The sequence below is a fragment of the Trichoplusia ni genome, chromosome 13 (assembly GCF_003590095.1).
Source record: "Trichoplusia ni isolate ovarian cell line Hi5 chromosome 13, tn1, whole genome shotgun sequence".
Lineage (NCBI taxonomy): Eukaryota > Metazoa > Arthropoda > Insecta > Lepidoptera > Noctuidae > Trichoplusia > Trichoplusia ni.
The window spans coordinates 5,571,119-5,591,230 of record NC_039490.1 but is presented as its reverse complement, the minus strand read 5'-3'; the positions used below and the strand labels follow the sequence as shown (position 1 = coordinate 5,591,230).

General features: G+C 34.2%; 3 protein-coding genes across 3 annotated transcripts; 1 reads left to right on the top strand and 2 right to left on the bottom strand.

Moving 5' to 3' along the window:
- Positions 1–8: 8 nt before the first annotated feature.
- Positions 9–2,712, bottom strand: LOC113499910. The gene has a single exon (XM_026880515.1). The coding sequence runs from the start codon at positions 2,542–2,544 to the stop codon at positions 1,795–1,797; it is 750 nt and encodes a 249-aa protein (XP_026736316.1). The 5' UTR covers positions 2,545–2,712; the 3' UTR covers positions 9–1,794.
- Positions 2,713–4,378: 1,666 nt separating this feature from the next.
- On the top strand, positions 4,379–10,723 carry LOC113499909 (tetratricopeptide repeat protein 5-like). Its single transcript, XM_026880514.1, has 8 exons — positions 4,379–4,913; positions 5,144–5,276; positions 5,437–5,660; positions 6,085–6,384; positions 6,704–6,889; positions 7,251–7,426; positions 9,765–9,909; positions 10,414–10,723. Exons 1-8 carry the CDS (start codon positions 4,845–4,847, stop codon positions 10,531–10,533), a joined length of 1,353 nt encoding a protein of 450 aa, XP_026736315.1. The 5' UTR covers positions 4,379–4,844; the 3' UTR covers positions 10,534–10,723.
- A 2,137-nt stretch (positions 10,724–12,860) lies between these two features.
- LOC113499908 (torso-like protein) lies at positions 12,861–18,486 on the bottom strand. The gene is made up of 5 exons (XM_026880512.1): positions 18,172–18,486; positions 15,394–15,621; positions 14,722–15,013; positions 14,457–14,591; positions 12,861–14,157 (listed from the first exon to the last, which is right to left on the bottom strand). The coding sequence occupies exons 1-5, from the start codon at positions 18,273–18,275 to the stop codon at positions 13,897–13,899; spliced, it is 1,020 nt and encodes a 339-aa protein (XP_026736313.1). The 5' UTR covers positions 18,276–18,486; the 3' UTR covers positions 12,861–13,896.
- Between the last annotated feature and the right edge of the window lie 1,626 nt (positions 18,487–20,112).

Sequence of the window (20,112 nt, the reverse complement as noted above, 5' to 3'; positions counted from 1 at the left end):
TTAATAAATATTATATTTCGATTATTACTATTACAATGAATTGAATAAATGTTTTAGTTCTGTTTCTATAGCACAGATCTATAATTGAATATTTGTAATTGAATTATTATTTATGAATAAAGTATAATATTACACTGGTTTTATGTTTTATTGTATACTTTATTATTGAAGTTTGGGGTGCGCAAAACGAGAAAACACTAAATTGAACACAAAATGGTGTAAAACATAAGGAATGTCACAATGGTTAATAACAATTTGAAATTTTGGACTTCACAAATAAATAAAACATAAAAATATGTTATTAATGAAGCGTGCTATCATTAAATACGATACAATAAATTACTTATTCATATAAACACCGATTACTAACAACACGAACTTATATATAACAGTTTTCAGATCTGTCTTCTTCACCAGAACAATTTTCAATTATTCCATACCCTTGTGTAAAATTACCAAAAAAATATAGAGCAGTAGACTAGATGGGTTTTAGAAGAAGGTTATCCTAGTACCACTTTTATAATGTACATCGGGAAACTTCGTATATTTTCGACAATATAGACTGGAGCCGATTGTCAATCAATTAAATACGTACCTTATTTCAATTTCATTAAGGTTTTTATTCCATGAATGCCACAGATAGTAATCTCGCTTGACTGATCGATGTAAAATGGCGGTTAAGCAGCAACCAGTTGTACTTAACAAATGTGGTACTACTATACTTAACAATACAATAAATTATCTGCTATCGATAAGTAAGTGTTGGTACATCTAAAATATCTTATCTAATTTACTTGTGTGATTAAATATTGATATTAAACAGCTACTGCAACAAGCTCAAGATTCTCCATGCAATTCATAATATTACAAGTTTTATAATACAGGCCATATTATGATGTTTTAAACCCAAACATATATCAATCTACCATTGGTGTAAATGTTACTTAGCTGGTGTAAAATTAGCAACAAGTTAAAACTGTAACTCCTATTTTCTCAGTTTGAAACATTATATATATGTCTTCAATTGGGTATCTACCTAAACATGTATTAATAAATTACATTTCTATGCATATATGAAATACATGAAAATGGCACAGTTGACTGAATTCTTAACATTATTCCATTCCTTTCTCCTTAGTAAGAACTTCGGCTTACTTACATAATACAATATCTGTAGATCAACTGCAAATACATAGGATGCAGTATCCAGTTCTGCAGTCAAACTGTGGCAGTCAAACTAGTCTAAATATTTATGAATTCAGATTAGAAAATGTGATTGGTACCGCTATTAGTAAGGAGATCATAATATACACGGATTATATGATTGATGATTAAATATTGATACTATTGACATAATATGCCTATGACTAATGCCAACAACATTGAAAGATTAGTCGCAGTGAGTTACGTCGCAAGCTCTTGTTAGATGAACAATGTTGCGATATCATTAAACATTCGTTCGTGAGATTCATTTATCAGTTTTCATGCCCCATTCGTTTTATCGTGACTTTCATAAAATCATAAATTACAGAATGAAAGAATCGTAATCAACTTCACGAAAAACTAAAAGACATGTTACTTATAGAAATAAGGACCAAAATAATTACAATACTACAGTAATAAAATATCTTGAATTTCGCGTGTAATTATATATTAAGTTAAAACAAATCTAATAAGAGCTACTTAACAATGAGAAATGAGATTCAATTAAGGAAACTATAAAATTAATAGTGAATAGAACTAAAAATAATCAATATGAAACTAGCCACGACTGAAACGATGGGGGGCCGCTACCTATAAGCCGAAACGATCTAAGTGCACAACACTGTGGACGTGGCTTTCAAGACTCTGAGCATTGCAGGGAATTTCAGTGTGACATTTGCTGCAATACGCAAATTTCTCATGCTCATTCGCCAAGTAAGCCTCAATAGACACCTCCTGGCTCTCAATCAGATCTTCAATCTCCGCAAACCACTCCATGTGCTGCTCATCATCGTCAATGTGGCTCAGAATGCTCGGGACCGAGCTATCAATGTATATGTCGCAGACCTTGCACCAAACTTCATCTTCGTTCTCAACTGGGAAGATGCCATTAAGGGGCCTTAGACGGTCAGTTATTTTGGACCGGTGACTGAGGTGGTTGACATGTTCCTCAATGCTTTGCAGGGTGCAGAGGACTTCGCAGTGGCACACCTCGCAGAAAACTTCATCCTTCTCGCAAGACAGGAAAGCTTCAAGTGTAATGAACTCACCGTCAACTAGATCTTCTACAGCGGCCATCCAGTTTGCATGATCGTCGCCATCAATGTGTCTAATGACGGACTCCTCGTTCGGGATGATTCGGTTGCATGGCTTGCACAGAAGCGTCTCGTTTTCGAACCATATGCCATTCTCGTTCATCAGATCGATGTTCTCCTTGTGTTTGGCGCCGTGCGAATGCTGCTCGATACATCTGGTCGCTTTGGGGATGTGCACCCCGCAAAATACGCAACGTACTCGCGTCTTCGAACTAGCGACTATACCGTACAGTATTCCGGTTTTCATTTTATCCTTTTATGGTTGTTGTAATGTTTCACACAGATGAGTAGTAGTTTTAGCAATGGATTGCAGTTTTAATAGCAGTAACTTGAAATTTCGCGAATTTTTTGGATTAATGTGACAGTTTGACTAGTGACAGATGTTAACAGTGTTTTTAATCGTGTCTTTGCCGTCTCTCTTGTACTCAATCGATTTCCCAATAATTTTGATAGGGCAACACTACATACTATCGCGAAAGGAGAACATAAAATATTAATCTTTCGTTGAACATACCCCCGACAGGAAAGCTAGTTTTTTCTTTTTAATTTTCATAAAAGTAATCGGTATTCTCATCATATTTAGCCGTAGACTGAAACGTGCAGTTATCTTGTCTATGATCGGGGAAATCCCATTTGAATATTTTTACTCAAGGCTATTGACCTTTTCAGATAACATTTAAATTATTGAAGATGCTTTGTATGATAGCCTAGTAATAACGCCTAGGTTTATTGAAAACAAAAACAGCTCTGTATTGAGAAGCATACAAGAACGGGAGGGTAGTTATTCTAACTTTCAAATTATCTACCTGTGTGCTGGCAGCTTTTCAAGCTATCATCTTCTTTTAAAACTAAGGGCGGGGGGTTTTGAAATTGATGACCATTAATTAATTCATAGGTTTTTTATTTAAACAACATTGATTAGTAATCGTTTAATAACATAGTTAATTATCATTACGTACATAAATAAAATACTCTTACAAACTAATATGTATTGCCAAAATTTTCAACAATAAGCTTATGTGCTATGTTTCTTGCCTTTAATATGCCTTTCTAAATTATCAACATTACAGGGAACTTCAATATCACATTTCTTACAATAAGCTTTATCTTCTTTAGGGTCATACAAGAACTTCTCAATACAGATATTCTGACCGTCGATCAACATCAATAGCTTTCCAAGTTTCTTTCTATGCATTGGGTCTTCATCCACATGTTCGAAAATAACTTCAATATAGTTTTCGAAATACACTTGACAAATTTTGCACCAAAGATCATCACTTGAATCCTCTACTGAGAAAATTGCGTTCATCGGTTGAACTGCGATGGCTCGAGCTCTCCTATGCTTAGCAGATTCTATATGGGATTTTACAGATGGAAATTCAAAGTCTATAAAACAATCGCAAGCTAAACAGTTAACTTTAGAACCAACGTTGGTAACGTTTTCAGGCAGTATTAGCAAACCTCCGTCATTTTTTATTAATTCTTCCACAGACGCCTTCATATCTTGATGTCGAGAACTATTAATATGATTATTAATAGAAGAGTAATCAAACATTTGATCACATAAACCACAAATATTTTGCCTATCACTCTCTGCAATGTTATTCTGTACCATAAGTCTTTGCATGTTCATTTTTACGTGATTCTTATCATTTAAATGCCGATCTATTTCTCTACTACTATCACAAATAAATATTTTACACAATCCGCATTTAGTTTTTCCACTTCCATCCACCACAATATCTGTATAGTACGCCATTACACTTAACACCAAATTTTTTTTAACAATTGATCTTCAAAACTCCTGTGAGCAAAGTTGCATTTATTCTCTTCGGAAGGAAATCTTTTGTTGAAGACGTTCGTCAAGGTCGTTTATTTTATTGAACGCACAGGAACACGTCATTACGTAGTGGACAGATACAGACTGAACTTATAATTATCATTCAGTCTCACTACTTTGTCGATTAAAAAGCAAAAATAGGTATTGAACCATCAAGAAGCTCGACACGATAGACCATTAGTGTTGCCATTTTTTGTAATACTGCTCGGGAAACAGTGAAATAAAAAACTTGAAACGAACTTCGAAAGAACAGTTTTAACTAGTTAAGGAAATCCGCTTCATTTAATTAAGTGATTTGATTTATTTTATATTCATAGATTCTTTTATTTCTCTTCTCGTTTTTCCCTCATTTGCGTACCCTCGCATTCTCTAACGTTGCAATACACTCAGGTTTAGATACAAATCAATGTAGAACTATACATACCTATTCAATCGCCCAATGCAATTAAAAATCAATAGGTAGTCCATCATAGACAGAGATTCTAGACGTTTAACGTTTCTGGTTCCTAATTGTTCACATTTTTGGCGTTAAGGTATTGTCTTTCTCTCTCACTCCTGTTAACACATATATCACAGTACTGCTCTTTCGCCGATTGCTAAAAAATAAACCAGCTCTGTTTATGTTGATCCTTGAGGAGTCGAGTGTAGTGTATTCGGAAATATTACAATTTCAAGTAAATGTGAATTAAAGTGGTAATAAGTACAAAATGTCTTTAAAAACAGATGTGGAGGCAGAAGTGCCGGAAGATGTTACGGGATTACTGGAGACATTATCTGTAAGTGGAAAAGTTATGGATTTTTCACCCTGTTGATAGGACACTAAAAAATAATAACATTGAGAGATATTTTACCTATTGTAATTATTAAATAATTTGGCTCTTGAACATACGGTCAGTTGGTCATCTTAAGGGCGGAGTATAACTATGTATTTGATTCTGAACATGCAACAAACGAGGGTTTATTAATACCTTCCTTGAAGTAGATATATTATGTATTTTTTTTACAGGCCGAGCTCAAAGAGATGTACTCTTTTAGAGACTTATTTTTCGAAAACCATCCCATTGAGATGGCTACGGAGAAAAATAAATATGTAGAAGAGAAGAAACAAGCATTGGTTGAGAAGTTTGAGGCCATTGATGGTAACAACAACAACATACTTATTTAATTTCATTTACTATTCTTAGTTATATAGGTTTATTTGTATTATTTAACAAATAACCCCATATAACAATAAAATAACTAACAGACAAATTTAATAAAATTAATTTAGACATTATTCCAAACTAAAATCAATTTCAGTGGAAACTCAGATTCCGTTCGCTCAACGTGCCAAGTTCCTTTACATGAAGGGCCGTTGCTACAACATATGCCCTACATACGATTCTAGAGCCTCTCAGTACCTGAGCAAGGCTGTAAAGCTCAACCCCCACCTGGTTGACGCTTGGAATGAACTCGGAGAATGTCATTGGAAGAATATGAATGTAAAAGAGGCAAAATCCAGTTTTGAAGGTGCTTTAAAACATGTAAGTTGTTCTGTATAGCTATTTGCCTAATTAGTATCCTTGCTGTGCCTTTTCTGTTTAAGTTGTTAATACAAAAAGAAGCCTACTGTTTAATAATATAAACTGTTTTATAATTCCTTAAATTTTAAGATGTTTTTATTTTCTAAGAATATGCTGCTGCTGCTGCTGCTGTAATGTTAAAGATAATATACAAGTACTTTATCCTAGCTCGAACAGACTGATCCATTGCTGAGCTTGCAATTAGAATTTCTGCCTTAGAATAAGATGGTGAAACTTCTATCGTAATTGTATCAAATTATCCACCCTAATGCTGAACATATTTATTGAAAAAAAAATGTCCAATCTGATTCATTTAATGTATATTGCATTTAGGTTTGTTGTTGCAAAAATTAAAGCTGTCCCTTTATCTTTTAACCTTCAACAGGAACGCAACCGTCTCTCTCTCCGTTGCCTCTCAATAATCCTGCGTCAAGAAAGCAGTGATAAGAAGCGATCCGAAGCTACTCCAGCCATTTTGAAGAGTGTTGAGCTTGCCAAAGAGGCTGTAGCCCAGGATATCAAGGATGGAGTGTCCTGGTCGGTCTTGGGAAATGCATACCTATGCCAATTTTTCATGGTAGCTCAAGATCCATCTACTTTGAAATTGTGCATGAGTGCTTATAAGCAAGCATCCCTAGATCCTGTTGCAAAGGGACAGCCAGACCTGTATTATAACAAGGGCATTGTAAGTATAGTTTCTTAACTGTATTTCTAAATTACAATTCGTAATATCTATATATTTTGCCAGAATCTTAACAACAGCCTTATAAAAAAATCTGCACTGCCCCAATTTTGAGTGGCAATTCATCATATTTTTATGTAAGATCTGGGGGCCGATTATAGGCTTAATTATGAGTGCTGCATGCTATCACAACTGCAAAAATCTCACTTTGGTGTTGGCAGGTAGTGAATGCCCCTGAACTTGCCACATTACCTGATGCAATACGTATCATCTAAAATTCTGAAGTGTCATGGAATTTAATGCTAGTCAATCTTCAACTTAGGCCCTAAAATACTCGGAATACTACGACGAAGCAATCCAGAACTTTGAGTTCGCAAGCCGGCTGGACCCTCCATGGCAGCCGCCACGTCAAGAGCGCTCGCGCCTGGTGACGTTCACGCTGGCCGCGCACACGCTGGTGCGGACGCGAGGCAAGCTGAAGGCGAAGCGATTGACGCATATGGTGCAGGTGAGGATATATGTGGAGTTATGCTGTTTGGGACTGGTTTTTTGGAGCAACGATAGGAAGTCTTTATGTCTTACTCGGCTGGAATATTGGGTGTAGGAATAAAACTTGTTTGTTTAACAGATTTTGAGTTTCTTATTGTAAATGAGTTGATGACTTGTTTTTCTTAAGTAATTTCCTTTGTGTCTGCATAGAAAAGCGACATTTTTGCAAAATAGTCATGGCATTTATGGGAAAGGATAATCATTTCCGTATGTTTAAACGATTCGACGCTCTAACGCCATATAAAGTGAAATGTTACTTGTCTATCCATCTCGGCTACAGAGAAAAACATTCAAAAACTAAGTCTAAACTTTTCCCCCAGTCAATTGACAAGAGAATGTTGGGTATCTACGCTGAAGGCACCATTCATACATTCGGGAAACGTGAAGTTACTCTCAAAAAGACTCGGTTAGATCACTTGCAAGAAGGAAACAACGAGGGAACCGTCGTCGTGGGCAGAGTCATCGGATCCATACATAACGACAATGCCGTACCTTTGTAAGTACTTATAGTATTATAATTCATTAATTTCGACCTTGGGCTAAACTACATTTTCCATATCAAAACGTAGAAGTCATTTGGATGAACGTAAGATTTTTACTTGATGGCTAGTCACAGAAATACTCAATTATTTATTATGGTATACATGCGGCGTCTAGTTGCCTCCTGAGGTATGTGAACGGTGGGATAGGAGAGGAGTGGTGCGTGATAGATTGCTATGCATTACAGCGCATCGCCTAAATGCGGGAGAGGTTGCACGGCAGTTCAGGTGTAGACAGTAAGAGTCAGACTCTCTCACTACCTACACCCTCAGGAGGAGGTCGGTCTCCATGAGTTTTCTCCTGCCCAACGAAAAAAAAAGGAAATTGCTAAAAGACAAAAAGCAATCTTCATAGTCGACTGTGTTTTGTCAATGTTGCCCTTTTCCTGTCTCATCACTCAAATACCTAGGGGGTGACTGGTATATGCGCTCAAACTACATCTATATCATTCTGAAGAGCTCAAAATACATAAACGGAAGTAACATTTGCTCCATTAAACATTGTTTGCCGTACATAACGCTGCACATTGCCGCAAGCTTGAGCGGTTCATTTTTCATGTTGGTTATTTGGTAAGCTGTGATCCAATCGTGCAAGACTGGGCTTAAGGAGCAGGGACAGCTAACGAATAAGTGCTAGTTATTAGATTTGCTAGTTTTAAAACAGAAACTTATTAGACGTGCGATTACAGGTATTCCGTATATTGTTTCGAGTTTATTCTAGCTTTTGATTAAGTTCATATTGATGACAGTTTAGGGATGGAGTATGTTGACGCTTCTCACTCATTTTCAGTCGTGTGTTCTCAAATGTTTGTTTCTATAGCGAAATAATGATTGTCGAAAATTATAGGATTTGTTCCGATATATGTACAATGTAACTAAAACGAGTCCCTAAAGGTGCAACTTTGGGACCTGTTCTGTTCACCCACAAAATTAAAGATTTCTGATACTATGAAAGTACAGTTATAATTGCAGCGTAGTAATAAAATAGAAAATAGTTTTTTTTTTGCAACGTGATAGAAACAAATAGGTAAAATAAACAACCACAGATAAATAATACGTTAAAGGATACCTAAAAGTAAGTTTCTGTTTTAAAAACGCACGTTTTTTCTTGTTTGAATGCTTTCCACTTGGAATGGACACTTAGTATTGATGCTTGGCGCACTGGCCCCGAAACTGAGAGCGACTCGGAGGATGAGGACACACACCGGTGCTCAGTTTGGTACGTCTCGATGTCCATTGCGGCTTACGTACACGATGTTAATCTCTTTTAACATACATCACGCGCCATGTACTTTAAACATTTGTAAATTATCGTTTATTGCATAAAGCTATGGGCCTTGTTTTGAAAATCTACTCTGCTTTGTTCAATTTATTCATTGCTTGAATATTTGAAATTGGCAAATGCGAAAAATACATCTGCTGTCATAGTGAAAGCTATATTGAATAACTATAAACTCCATAGTCGTTCTTATTGACTTAGTATTTGGATTTTTGCTTCTCAACCATAAGAACCTTTTACATTCGTTGTCGAAATTTAAAAATCACAAAATGTGTCCAGAAAACTGTTATCTAACTGTATTTCAAACAAAAAAGCGTAGCAGTACATTCTAACCAATATAAAAAGTCGTGTGCGTAAGCCCGTTAAACCGAAAAATATCTGTGGATGTTCAACAAGAATATTAGTTAATGAATGTTTGTTACGGAAACTTTAATTTTCTAATTCAAGAAAAAATGTTTTGTCTCTAATAGATTCATAGAAGTTATATTTTTTTCTCGAATGGTTAATTTGAATGTTATAATTTAGTTTATGAACGAATAGTGATTTAACACCAGTTTACCTCTCCGTCCTCTACCCTACACTACCTCTTCCTTAATAATTTCCAAGGGTGTGTTAAATAAAACTCTAGTTCATATTTAAACCTTTTTTTGTGTTACAAACTATTATTTCCTTTCAGATAAAGATTCCTTATGAAATAAACAGTACCCTTGTACATGTTTTCTTTTATGTTGTGTTTTATTTACAGTTATGTATTTCAGTTAAAGAATCTTTATATGAAATAAGCAGCACCCATTTTACATCTTTGTTTTTATTTTCTGTGTGTTTTTTTTTACCAGATTGTGTACATAAACTATTAAACAAATAAATAAATACAATGCATAAATTTAAACACCAGCCATTCTCTCTCTATAACACTCAAATCCACTACAATTTCCACTATTCCTACTTCAGATTTTTCTCCAACTTATAGAGGCTATACTCAAATCTTTAAACCCATTACTTCACCCATTTTCCAGTACTTTCGCTCTGGTGGATGACAGCATGGAATGCGTGCTAGTCACTGTGTACAACTGGGCTGACGGTCGCGGCGCCATCATCGGCGACTGCATTGCTATACCGGAGCCCCAACTGCGATCTCACAAGCATGAGTCTGAGGAATTGGTAAGTTGGAATGAGATAGTTTGTTTAAACGATTGTTTTTTAAGAGAATCAGGCTTAAATGAGAATTATAGTGATATTATCGCAATTTTTTTTAAATAATATGAAATGCAATAGTTTACAGATTCGCTGATGTTTACACGATAAAATAAAATGACTTTTTTTTTGTTTAAGATATGTTCCCATTTTCTTTGCTCGAGCTTTTACTATGAGGACTTTAAAATAACATTTTTTTTAAACAAAAACCACAATCAATTGAATAAAATTTCACAAGTAACAAATAACATTTCCTCGTATTGTTAAAATTCTCTGAAGAATTTACAGTATTTTCAAAATCATGTTTTTATTTCAAATAGGCCGTTTCTGAGGCACTTTAAAAAAATTACTATATGACTCTAGTTCCAAAGTGTCATTCTTATGGAGAAGAACAGGCAAGAAACTACATAAGTTACTCTTTTCAAAATAAAATTTTCTACATTTATAACCCCAAAACATAACCTATTCCAGACTTACGACTTCAAATCAATCCGCGTGAACAACCCTCTACTCCTGCAACTGAACGGTCGCCGCGTGAACCGCAACCAGTTCGCCTGCACCCGCGTAACCTCCACCTACGAGATACACTGAAGTTATGCAAGGTGCTGGTTCGAATTGCCGCTACTGAGACGGGTATAGTTATTATTATTATTTACTTACTTGATACTTTGCACTGAACAGTTTCGATAGAGGTGCCAATTTGTTTGTTTTTAACGATTAAAGATTATTGTTCAAAAATAATTCTAATTAATAGATTTGAAAATAAAAAATCCCACGTTTTTCAATGTCACTTCATTCAAATTTTATCAAAATCGGTAAAGTCGTTTTTATAATTGTAAATTGCATTGTCATCGGGTTTGAAGCTAGCTTGAAAATTTCAGTCAGCTAGCTTATCGGGAAGTGTCTCCAAATTGAGTTATAAAAATTCAACCGGAACGACAAACAAGAAAGTGAGTGTATAAAAAACGTGGGAAAATAGTTGATTTTGGAAGCTTTTGAAATAAAATTTTGTTCTAACAAAAATGAAAAGTATCTCAGACACTTATTTTTTCTTTCATATGGTACCAAAAAGATATTATTCAAAACGTCGGCCTAACTTTGTTTGTTAGTAAGTATATTATTGTTCTATCATAAAAAAACTCATACTCAAAAATATACCCATTCTAATCGGTAATACCAGCACCCACCCTTACTGAAATTCTATCGAGCTTCATAATAGCTATCAATTTTAAATACATTGATATTGATATGACTGAAATCCCTCTGTATATAATTTGCTGAAATACTTATCCCGCTTGTTATAACGAATTATATTTCCAAAACACATCCTCCACGGTAATCAGTCGTAGTAGTTAAACGGATTCAAATCCAAACTCTATTCTATTCTATAGACTTTGTAGTATATTGCCTGCGTCGACAAAGAAGTGGTATACCACCTTAAGGTTGAAAATCCCTTGCGCGTCATAGAACAACAGAATTGATTTTGCTCTAAACGAATATTGTCGACTACTAATGTCAACCTTATGGCTATTCTACTTAGACATACAAAAATGATAAACCACTTTCTTGGCCGACCGTACGATGATATCTTAAAGAAGGAGTAATGCCTTCGTGGAAGCGAAATAGCACGATATACTAAGGGTATCACTATCTCGCTTCCACATACTCGTAAATTAAGAGCTATTAGTACAGTTGTAGTACTCTTGACACAAGATTTTAATTTATAGATGTATAGTTAAAATTTTTGGAAAATATTTCGTAGATTCTGTATCTAGTGATTGGAAATTGGGCCAATGCTATACTAAGGCAAGCGTATACCTATTATACATATTACTACGTAGATAAGATCATAAGATCGATTTTTAAAGAGATTATTGTCTAAAAAAACTATTTAAACCTGTCTCTTGGACTATAGTAAACAAATAGATAATTTAAACTTACTTCTTTGTGTTAGATAATAAATTATCAATATTCAAAACATATATAACCATTTAAAAATATATTAATATTAACCAAAAAGTATGCAAACCATAATTATAATCACGTCGTCAAAAAAAAGAAAATATGAAAAAAAAACAATGTTTGTGTAACTATAATAGTGGTAATCTCATAATCAGATTAATAATAATAATGTTTTAATATATTGCAAGTTTTACGTCATAGTTAGACGCCATTGTTGTATTACGTAACTTTTATGCTGTTTCTGTTGAATGCAAGTTGTATATGCAGTTCATTCAGACGATTGGTTGATTTATATTCCTTAAAAAAATATGCTAAATAATATAATATATTCAACATCTTTCACACAACGCCATATAGTCTAAAACTAAGTAAAACAAATGGTCTGTATGAAACAAAAGCATCCGAATTTGTCCATCTATATGTGTATAAACTACTCAAGCATTATGCATAAACTTTAAAATTGCAATCTTTGAGAATCGTTTAGTAATTACTTTCTGACAATCTACTTTAGTAATTTTACATTGGAAACTGAGTTGCCCATTAAAAATAATTTTGGAAATTCTGACCTAAAAGTTTCTATAGTTGAGGTGTAGTTCCTTGGGAAAAGGCTAGAGATACAAACATAATATAAATATAATAATCAATCGTCTGATTTGAACTTCAGTAGAATTATGTTAATAACTGTCCTAAGGTCTATTTATAATTTAAGAAAAAGATCTCTTTTACCCCCTAAGGGTAACAAAAAGATATTTAAGTTTTTTATAGAAACCATGATTAGATCAATCAATTTTATATGTAAATGAAGGGTTCCCCTTGCCATTACAAGGTTGGATGGATATGTATCACATAAATATATATTTTATATGGATTTATAGATTGTAGGCTAAAATGTAGTGGGGATGGCAAAGGTAATCCTTATTGACTGAGGCATAAGATCGATTTTTAGTAAAACGACATTTCGATCTGTTATGTATTAAAATAAATTGTATTGCGCACATTTAAAGTGTTTTAAACCAAACCAATCGTGCGTATAGTGTATTTTGAGGCTCTATTTGATCTAAAAGTCATTATTGTTCTGTTTTGAAAAGGGATATATCTATTAGCCCTTATACTTACCCTGTGCATGTGATTTGAATGACTGTAAAAAAACCCCGCGACACAAATATTGAACTTCTTTCATAAAACTTCCAATTTTATCCCTGTCTTAACAGAACAATAATGAAGAAAAAAGGCCTCTTTTCAAACATGTTTCTTTTTACAATAAATTTCTAATGGCAACACTGTTTACTAAATTACTACCATAAACGAAATAGCTAATGTTTTAAATATATCTACGTTTTCACAGAGCTTAGTAGAATTTGAAATAACGCTTTTAAACATTATTATATGACAATTTGTTGTGTACTGTAGGTATTAATAAATGTTAAAAAGACTAAATAAAAGAAAATTTAGTATTTATTTTGTTTTATTTTTATTGAAATACTGGTTATGTTTGTTTGGGGCCGTTATAAGGAAGTTTTTGAGCCATCGTTTTGCGATGGGAATTCATAAAAGATTGGATTGTCTCACCCTAGAAGTCGGATATTGGATATGGTTAAGATTCATAATAAAATGATCTTATAAGTCCTGAATTATATTACATAAAACCTTTGTTAAGATTTTGACCCGCAAAGCATGCTTTGATATAATTATAATAAATCTTAACATAAATATGGTCTTTGGTGAATATTATTGTTCAAACTATTTTTTAAGTAGCAACTTATTTTAACAAATATATTAAGTATGTTCACATATAAGTGTATCTTTACAAGTAGATAAGTACTAAATTAAGTCTAGAATATCATTAAGAGGAATGTCGGTCTGTAGTTATAAACAAAGCAGACTCACCACGAAATATTAACATTGAAAGTTGCACAATATAACTAGTCTTGGGAATGTTAGTCTGCCGTATCAAACGGTATCAAAGTTGGAAACGCAAATACGTTAATTATTCTACGCGTTGATCTCCCATAATTGCAAATCATTTTCGACTACCTCCGCAAATTTATCTGCCTTGCTTTTATCCTTAAATAACGGCCTTAAGGTCTTTAGATTAAGGCCTATTAGCGCCCCGTTGTCCATTTGCTTGTGTAGTTGGTGAACTAATGTGGAGCTGTAGTGCAGTCTCAAAAGGCTTGGTCTTGAGTACAAATATTGTATGTCTCGTAAGTTGTTCCGCGCCCAAGTCTCCGTGGTTTTGTTGCCGCTGGCTATCTGTTGATAAAATATTATTATATAAACGTAAAAGTATATGTTGCTAAATTTAAACATAGCTTATGAAAAAGACTGAAAAAAACTGCCTCTTTTTCAAATAATGTAGCCACACTGTCTGGACAACTGACAAATTGTCTGTTAAACTATTAGTATTACTAGATACAGGTTATTTTTTTGTTGGCAATACCTTCTAATATTTTATTGGTTGGGAAAGTGCCAGACATAAATAAGAGAAAAAGTGGAGAAGCTTATGCTCAGTATCGAGCAGTTCTGGAGTCAATAATTATGATTGTCCTTACCTTAATATCACCAACTTGTTTGAGGAAATATGAAGAGAAGTAGAACCTAAGGTTTTGTAGAGCATCAGGCCTTCTATTGGTCAAATTGATCACGGATTTAAGCAAGTCGAACCCGCGACGCTTGTATTTGAATACCTGAAATTAAATATTAAGTTGTTTACGTATCGCTTGACCATTTCGTAGGATACTGTAAATCCAAAGAAAACACAAATATTTTTTTGAGTGAAATGATACGTAATCACTAAAGAAAAAGGAGTCTACCAACCTGATAAATAAAGTTGCCAGTTTTATACGAATCGATGTAATGAGTTCCATAGCTCCGCATAAACCTCCTTACTTCAGCCGTGTCACTGACGTTCAACTTGTCAATAGCCCTGACAACGTAGTCCTTCAGAGCCACTCCTCGCAAGTTCCCGAGCTGCTCAGACTTGTGGGTTTTAGTCAGCTTCACCATCACGAAGCAGCAATCTGGTTTAGACTCGTAGTCAATGCCAAAAGTCCTCATAATCTCGTCTGGTATCCAGTCACCCATGAAAGCTTTCCAGGGTTTGTCAGTTCTGGGAATTTAGAGTTCAGAGGTCAAAGGTTAGGAGATATTGTTAAATTAATATTATGCGATGCATGTGAATAAAATTGACTATCCTGTTCATAATTTAGCTAAAGACTAAAAACTTGTAAGACTTATGCGTCCAGAGGATCGAGTTTGGCAATTTAAACCAAATTTTATATTAAAAAACGAACTTCTGTTTATACTGAAGTACTTAATCACAGGTTTCCTACATTTGATTCAAGATAAATAAACACTTAGGAACTTCATTTACCCAAGTGTCGTTTTGGACTAGCAAATTACCTGCAAGAGAAGTCCTAGCTATCGTACTAAGAATAAATGACTAAGACTAGGCTACTTAAAATTAAAATAGTTTTCATCCAAACCTACCCTTCAATCTTAAAATTCTTGAAGTACTCATTAAGTAGACTGTCAAAGGTCTCACAGAGAACCATATCCATGTTCGTGATGCTGTTGACTTCTCCATTGGTCTCTTTACTGGTGATGTTAGTAAATACTCTAATGTTTTTCTCACTGAAGGGAACTATTTCCTCCGTGCTTTCATCCCCCTCATATTCCGCAGAAATGACTTGAGTAACTTGGGACAGGTCGCCATAGCTGTGGAAATGGAGGGTTGAATTATTTTAGATCAGGAGCTCCTACCTCTTAATCTTAAAGTATTAGTATTGGCAGTTCGGAAGCGTGACAGTGTATAACAGGACGCAGAGCGACATCTGTCTGCCACGAATGTAAAAGGGTTAATTGAGGCAGTGGTAGGTCTTCCGAGGGTCAAGGCACAGTCAGCAATGGAAACTTCTAATGTATGGAAAAGGCATATCTTTCGAGTCGTGACTTGACCTTAGTTCAATGTATTTGAGTGATCCGAAAAGCGTACGAGCTCGGAGACATGGAACTTGTCTACAGGCGCGAGGTCGAAAAATTAAAGCTTATTGCCAAAAATAACCCCCTTTTTGGTTAAGCAGTAAATTCTCAGGGAAAGCTTGTGGAAGTCCAAGTCTTACTGACTTAACCCGAACCGCCGTATCTACAAGGTTCTCGCGTTTGGTTTTTCAGCAATCCATCCTTATAAAATAACTTAGCTCATTATTAGTCTAGTTTCATTATGTTTTTCAAGTGATTTTAGGATTATGTGGCCTCACTCGATAAATTAATTATTCACGGGCCTCAAACGAAATAGCTACGCCATTGTTTCAGGAGATGACAGATTGTAACAGAAATGCGTTTTATTTGATTTGTTTGAGTCATTAGTTTGATGAAACAAAAGTAGAATTAGCAATTTATTGTGAATAATGAGTCCATCTACTTGTATTTCTGTCTATTATATTGATGTTTTTTGTAATTAAGTTTTCTTTTGTAAATAGCATGAACAACAGGTTGTAGACAAGATAAATTTTTGTATAATTACTTATGAACAATAACAAGAATTCCTAGATGAATAATACTAATACGGATAGGAATTTTTTGATGATGTCAGTCTAAATCAAAAGTTGGGAATTACAATGTATACTGTCAGTAACTAAAGTGTATAAATACGACCAGTTTTGTAAAAAGAAACAAGCTTTAATGTTTTATGCGATCAGTATACAAAATAACCTTATCAAGAACAGATAAACATATACAGAAGCTTGTATTAAAAAAAGCAACGACTCCTGCATAGATATTTAATGCTTTATCGCGGGGGGTTTCAAAAACATTCAAGTCACATGCGCAAAGACACCTAGACTCAAGAGAAGTATTCGCGGATCACACAAATGCTTGTCCAAAGCGGGGATCACCTCCCGAGTTAATAAATGAGCGCAGCTTTCCGAATGAGTTAGACAAAAGACAATCAATGACGTCGTATGTGCGTGTGCCTTGTCAAAGTGACAAGTACTAGTGCGCACACTATGGCATATTCCTATTTGACGGAGTTTCACAAAATATTTATAATAAATGTATAGATATCCAAAATCCCATTCTAATTTTATCGAAATCATTCCAGCCGTTTTTATAGCTGTATATTGCATTGTCTCCGGATTTAAAGCTACCCTGAAAATTTCAGCCTGCTAGCTTATCCTGAAAGTGAAAATCAAAATCCCATTCAAATTTTATCGAAATCGTTCCAGCCGTTTTTATAGCTGTATATTGCATTGTCTTCGGATTTAAAGCTACCCTGAAAATTTCAGCCTGCTAGCTTATCGGGAAGTGCCTAAAATTGAGTTGCAAAAATCCAACCGGAACTACAAACAAAAAAGGGCGAATAAAAACGTGGGAAAATAGATTTTGTTGAACTTTTGTTGCTGACTATACCTATACTACCTCCCTACGTGCTCTCAAATGTTTTGAAGCAGAAGTCAATCGGGCTATTCCTGTGTACATTTATGTATAAATTTGTTTTTTGAATTGCGTCATGTGATTCTTAGTGAAGCAACAGGTCAAACGCGGGTTTTGCCCTATGATTAATTTGGAAGACTCCTGTTTCCAAATCGTAACCATATTGCTCATTGTGAATATAGCATATTAAGTCATTCTTCGTCGTGGGTTTGACATTGCCGACAAATAAAAACGCCTTTTTATTTTTACCTAGAACATGTTTAAGAACAGCCTAAGTATTTTAAGTATCACTTTAAACAACCGGACTGTCCAGCGAAATTAAAATTGGGCGTCCTATTCAAAATGTTTATCAGTTGATTTAAGCATTTTTAATGCCATTTTTAATTACAAAAGATAACTCAAAGGCGCTTTTGTTTCCCTAATATACCGGTCTGGGTATGAATACTACTGCCGTGATTGATTGTCACTTGATAAATCGTTATTCAACTGCTAAATACAAACTACATGCAAAAGTCGACAAAAATCGTTAAAATAAAGCTTTTTTCTATATTTGACACAAACATTGAGGTCAACAACCTGAGATCAACAATTTCAACCATATTTTATCTTCACAGACACAACATAAAAACAAACACCTACCTTCCATTTCTAAATAATAAATCATTATATATTTATTTTTACCCACAAATAACATTCTAAATATCAATTACCTACGTTTTACAAATGATTAAATAATCGATATTATTACAGAAACATTTCTAGTAAACGTTAACCGTAATTTCACTGTTTACAACACAAATAATAATTAATATTACATAGTAATTATAAACTCACTTTGCGAAAACATCAATAGCATTTCCAATATTCAAATTGTAACCAAGATCTTCACTATTGCACAACACGGCACATATTAAAACAATGAAATTGAACAAAAACATGATTTACACAATTATGTTATTAACCGCATCGAGGCGGCTAATAAACTGAGATTTTTTCACATTTTGCTAATAACGTGACAGAGTCAACATCGTGCGAACTTGACCTAAGAGATTAGTTCGCTTCGACTTATCAGTTGGACAGGGATCGTAAACCTTTTAAGACATTTTGGGGCATACAAAAATAATAATTAAGTTAATGATTTAAGAGTATTATTTGATACAAATAATGTTGATTATGTTTTATATTATTACGAAGTAAATATTTGTGAATGTGATAGGTGTGAATCGGTAGGTACAGGACAAAAATGAGTATAGAATAGGTACTAACTATAAATATTACTGTTTTAAATTAAAGCATGCAATAACTAAATGACGTTATTTATGAATTATTATTAGTAAATTAGGTATACTACTTTATCCTTCATTTGGATACTTAAATAAATTATTTATCTATTATAAAACAAGTTTTTCAACCATCTCGTTTTGCGTGGATGCGTGGAAACTAGGCAGCTTTTAGTATTTTCTAAGGTTACTTCAGAACCTAAGTTCTATCCATACTTGCCTCTATTTTGAAGTGCAAAGTGTGTGAACCAATTAATTATTTCTTCTTTTATACAAAACTTTGAACACGAAAAAATAGATTTGGTTTCAAGTCTCCATATTTACCATTATTTTGATTTTGATTTTACAACCCGTTTTCCGACCCACAGGTTACCAACCCCGTCACATGCATCTCACAACTACGCTTGCTGCAACAGATTGGCACGCATTTCCTGTTTGCCAAGCACTGTGTGATACTGTGATACTGTTTTTCTTAACATCGGGATACGAGTATACAACGTCTTAGTTTTGTTATAAATAACTACAAGCTTAACGTGTAAATGGGGTAATGAAAGATGGGAACTTTTTCGTACATCATTTGTTTTGTGTAATATTTTCGGATAGCTTTATTATATATGTATGTTGTGTTAAGTTTTGGGGTGTTTTGAAGTGATCGAAGTAAGTCTTCAATTTTCTATCAGTTTCTAGACACGAAAACGATTTTTTTTGACTTACTAGTGTTGATGCAGCTAGTTACAATCATTGCTGGAGGTTTTCAAACAATGATTTCTTTCTTCTATTATTATTGTCTACACAATCCTATAAACCTAAGCCTTAGCTAATGTTTGCCTTGACAAGTGTTGTTTGAAGTTAAACAACACTTCAGAAGTTTGACAAATGCTTTTCTGAAAACCGTGTACAAATGGCTTTAGCCAAACGCGAGATAATCGCGGACTAAAATACATACAAACAATCAAATTGATAACCTCCTTTTGAGTCGTTTAAAAACCAAATATAATGATCGATGGCGAAATAATGCCTGTAATGCAACTAATTCAAACTGTAGTTCTCTTATCAATTAAACGAACTTAAAGGAGATTACTTTACCATCTATTAAAACAAAGAATAATCCTCGATTTATATTCATCTGTTATCATGATAAGGAAAAACTATGTCTTCGGGTTTCATCATTCGTTGTCAAGGCGTGTTGCGTGATTAGTCTTGGCCTCTATAACTGTTTTTTCCCAAACCCTGAGGGCTAATTAATCTATATCTATACTAATCTATACTAATATATAAAGCTGAAGAGTTTGTTTGTTTGAACGCGCTAATCTCAGGAAATACTGGTTCGAATTGAAAAAATATTTTTGTGTTGAATAGACCATTTATCAAGGAAGGCTATAGGCTATATAACATCACGCTGTTTTTTCCACATTTTCCATTGTATCTTCGCTCCTATTAGTCGCAGCGTGATGGTTTATAGCCTAAAACCTTCCTCGATGAATGGCCTATTCAA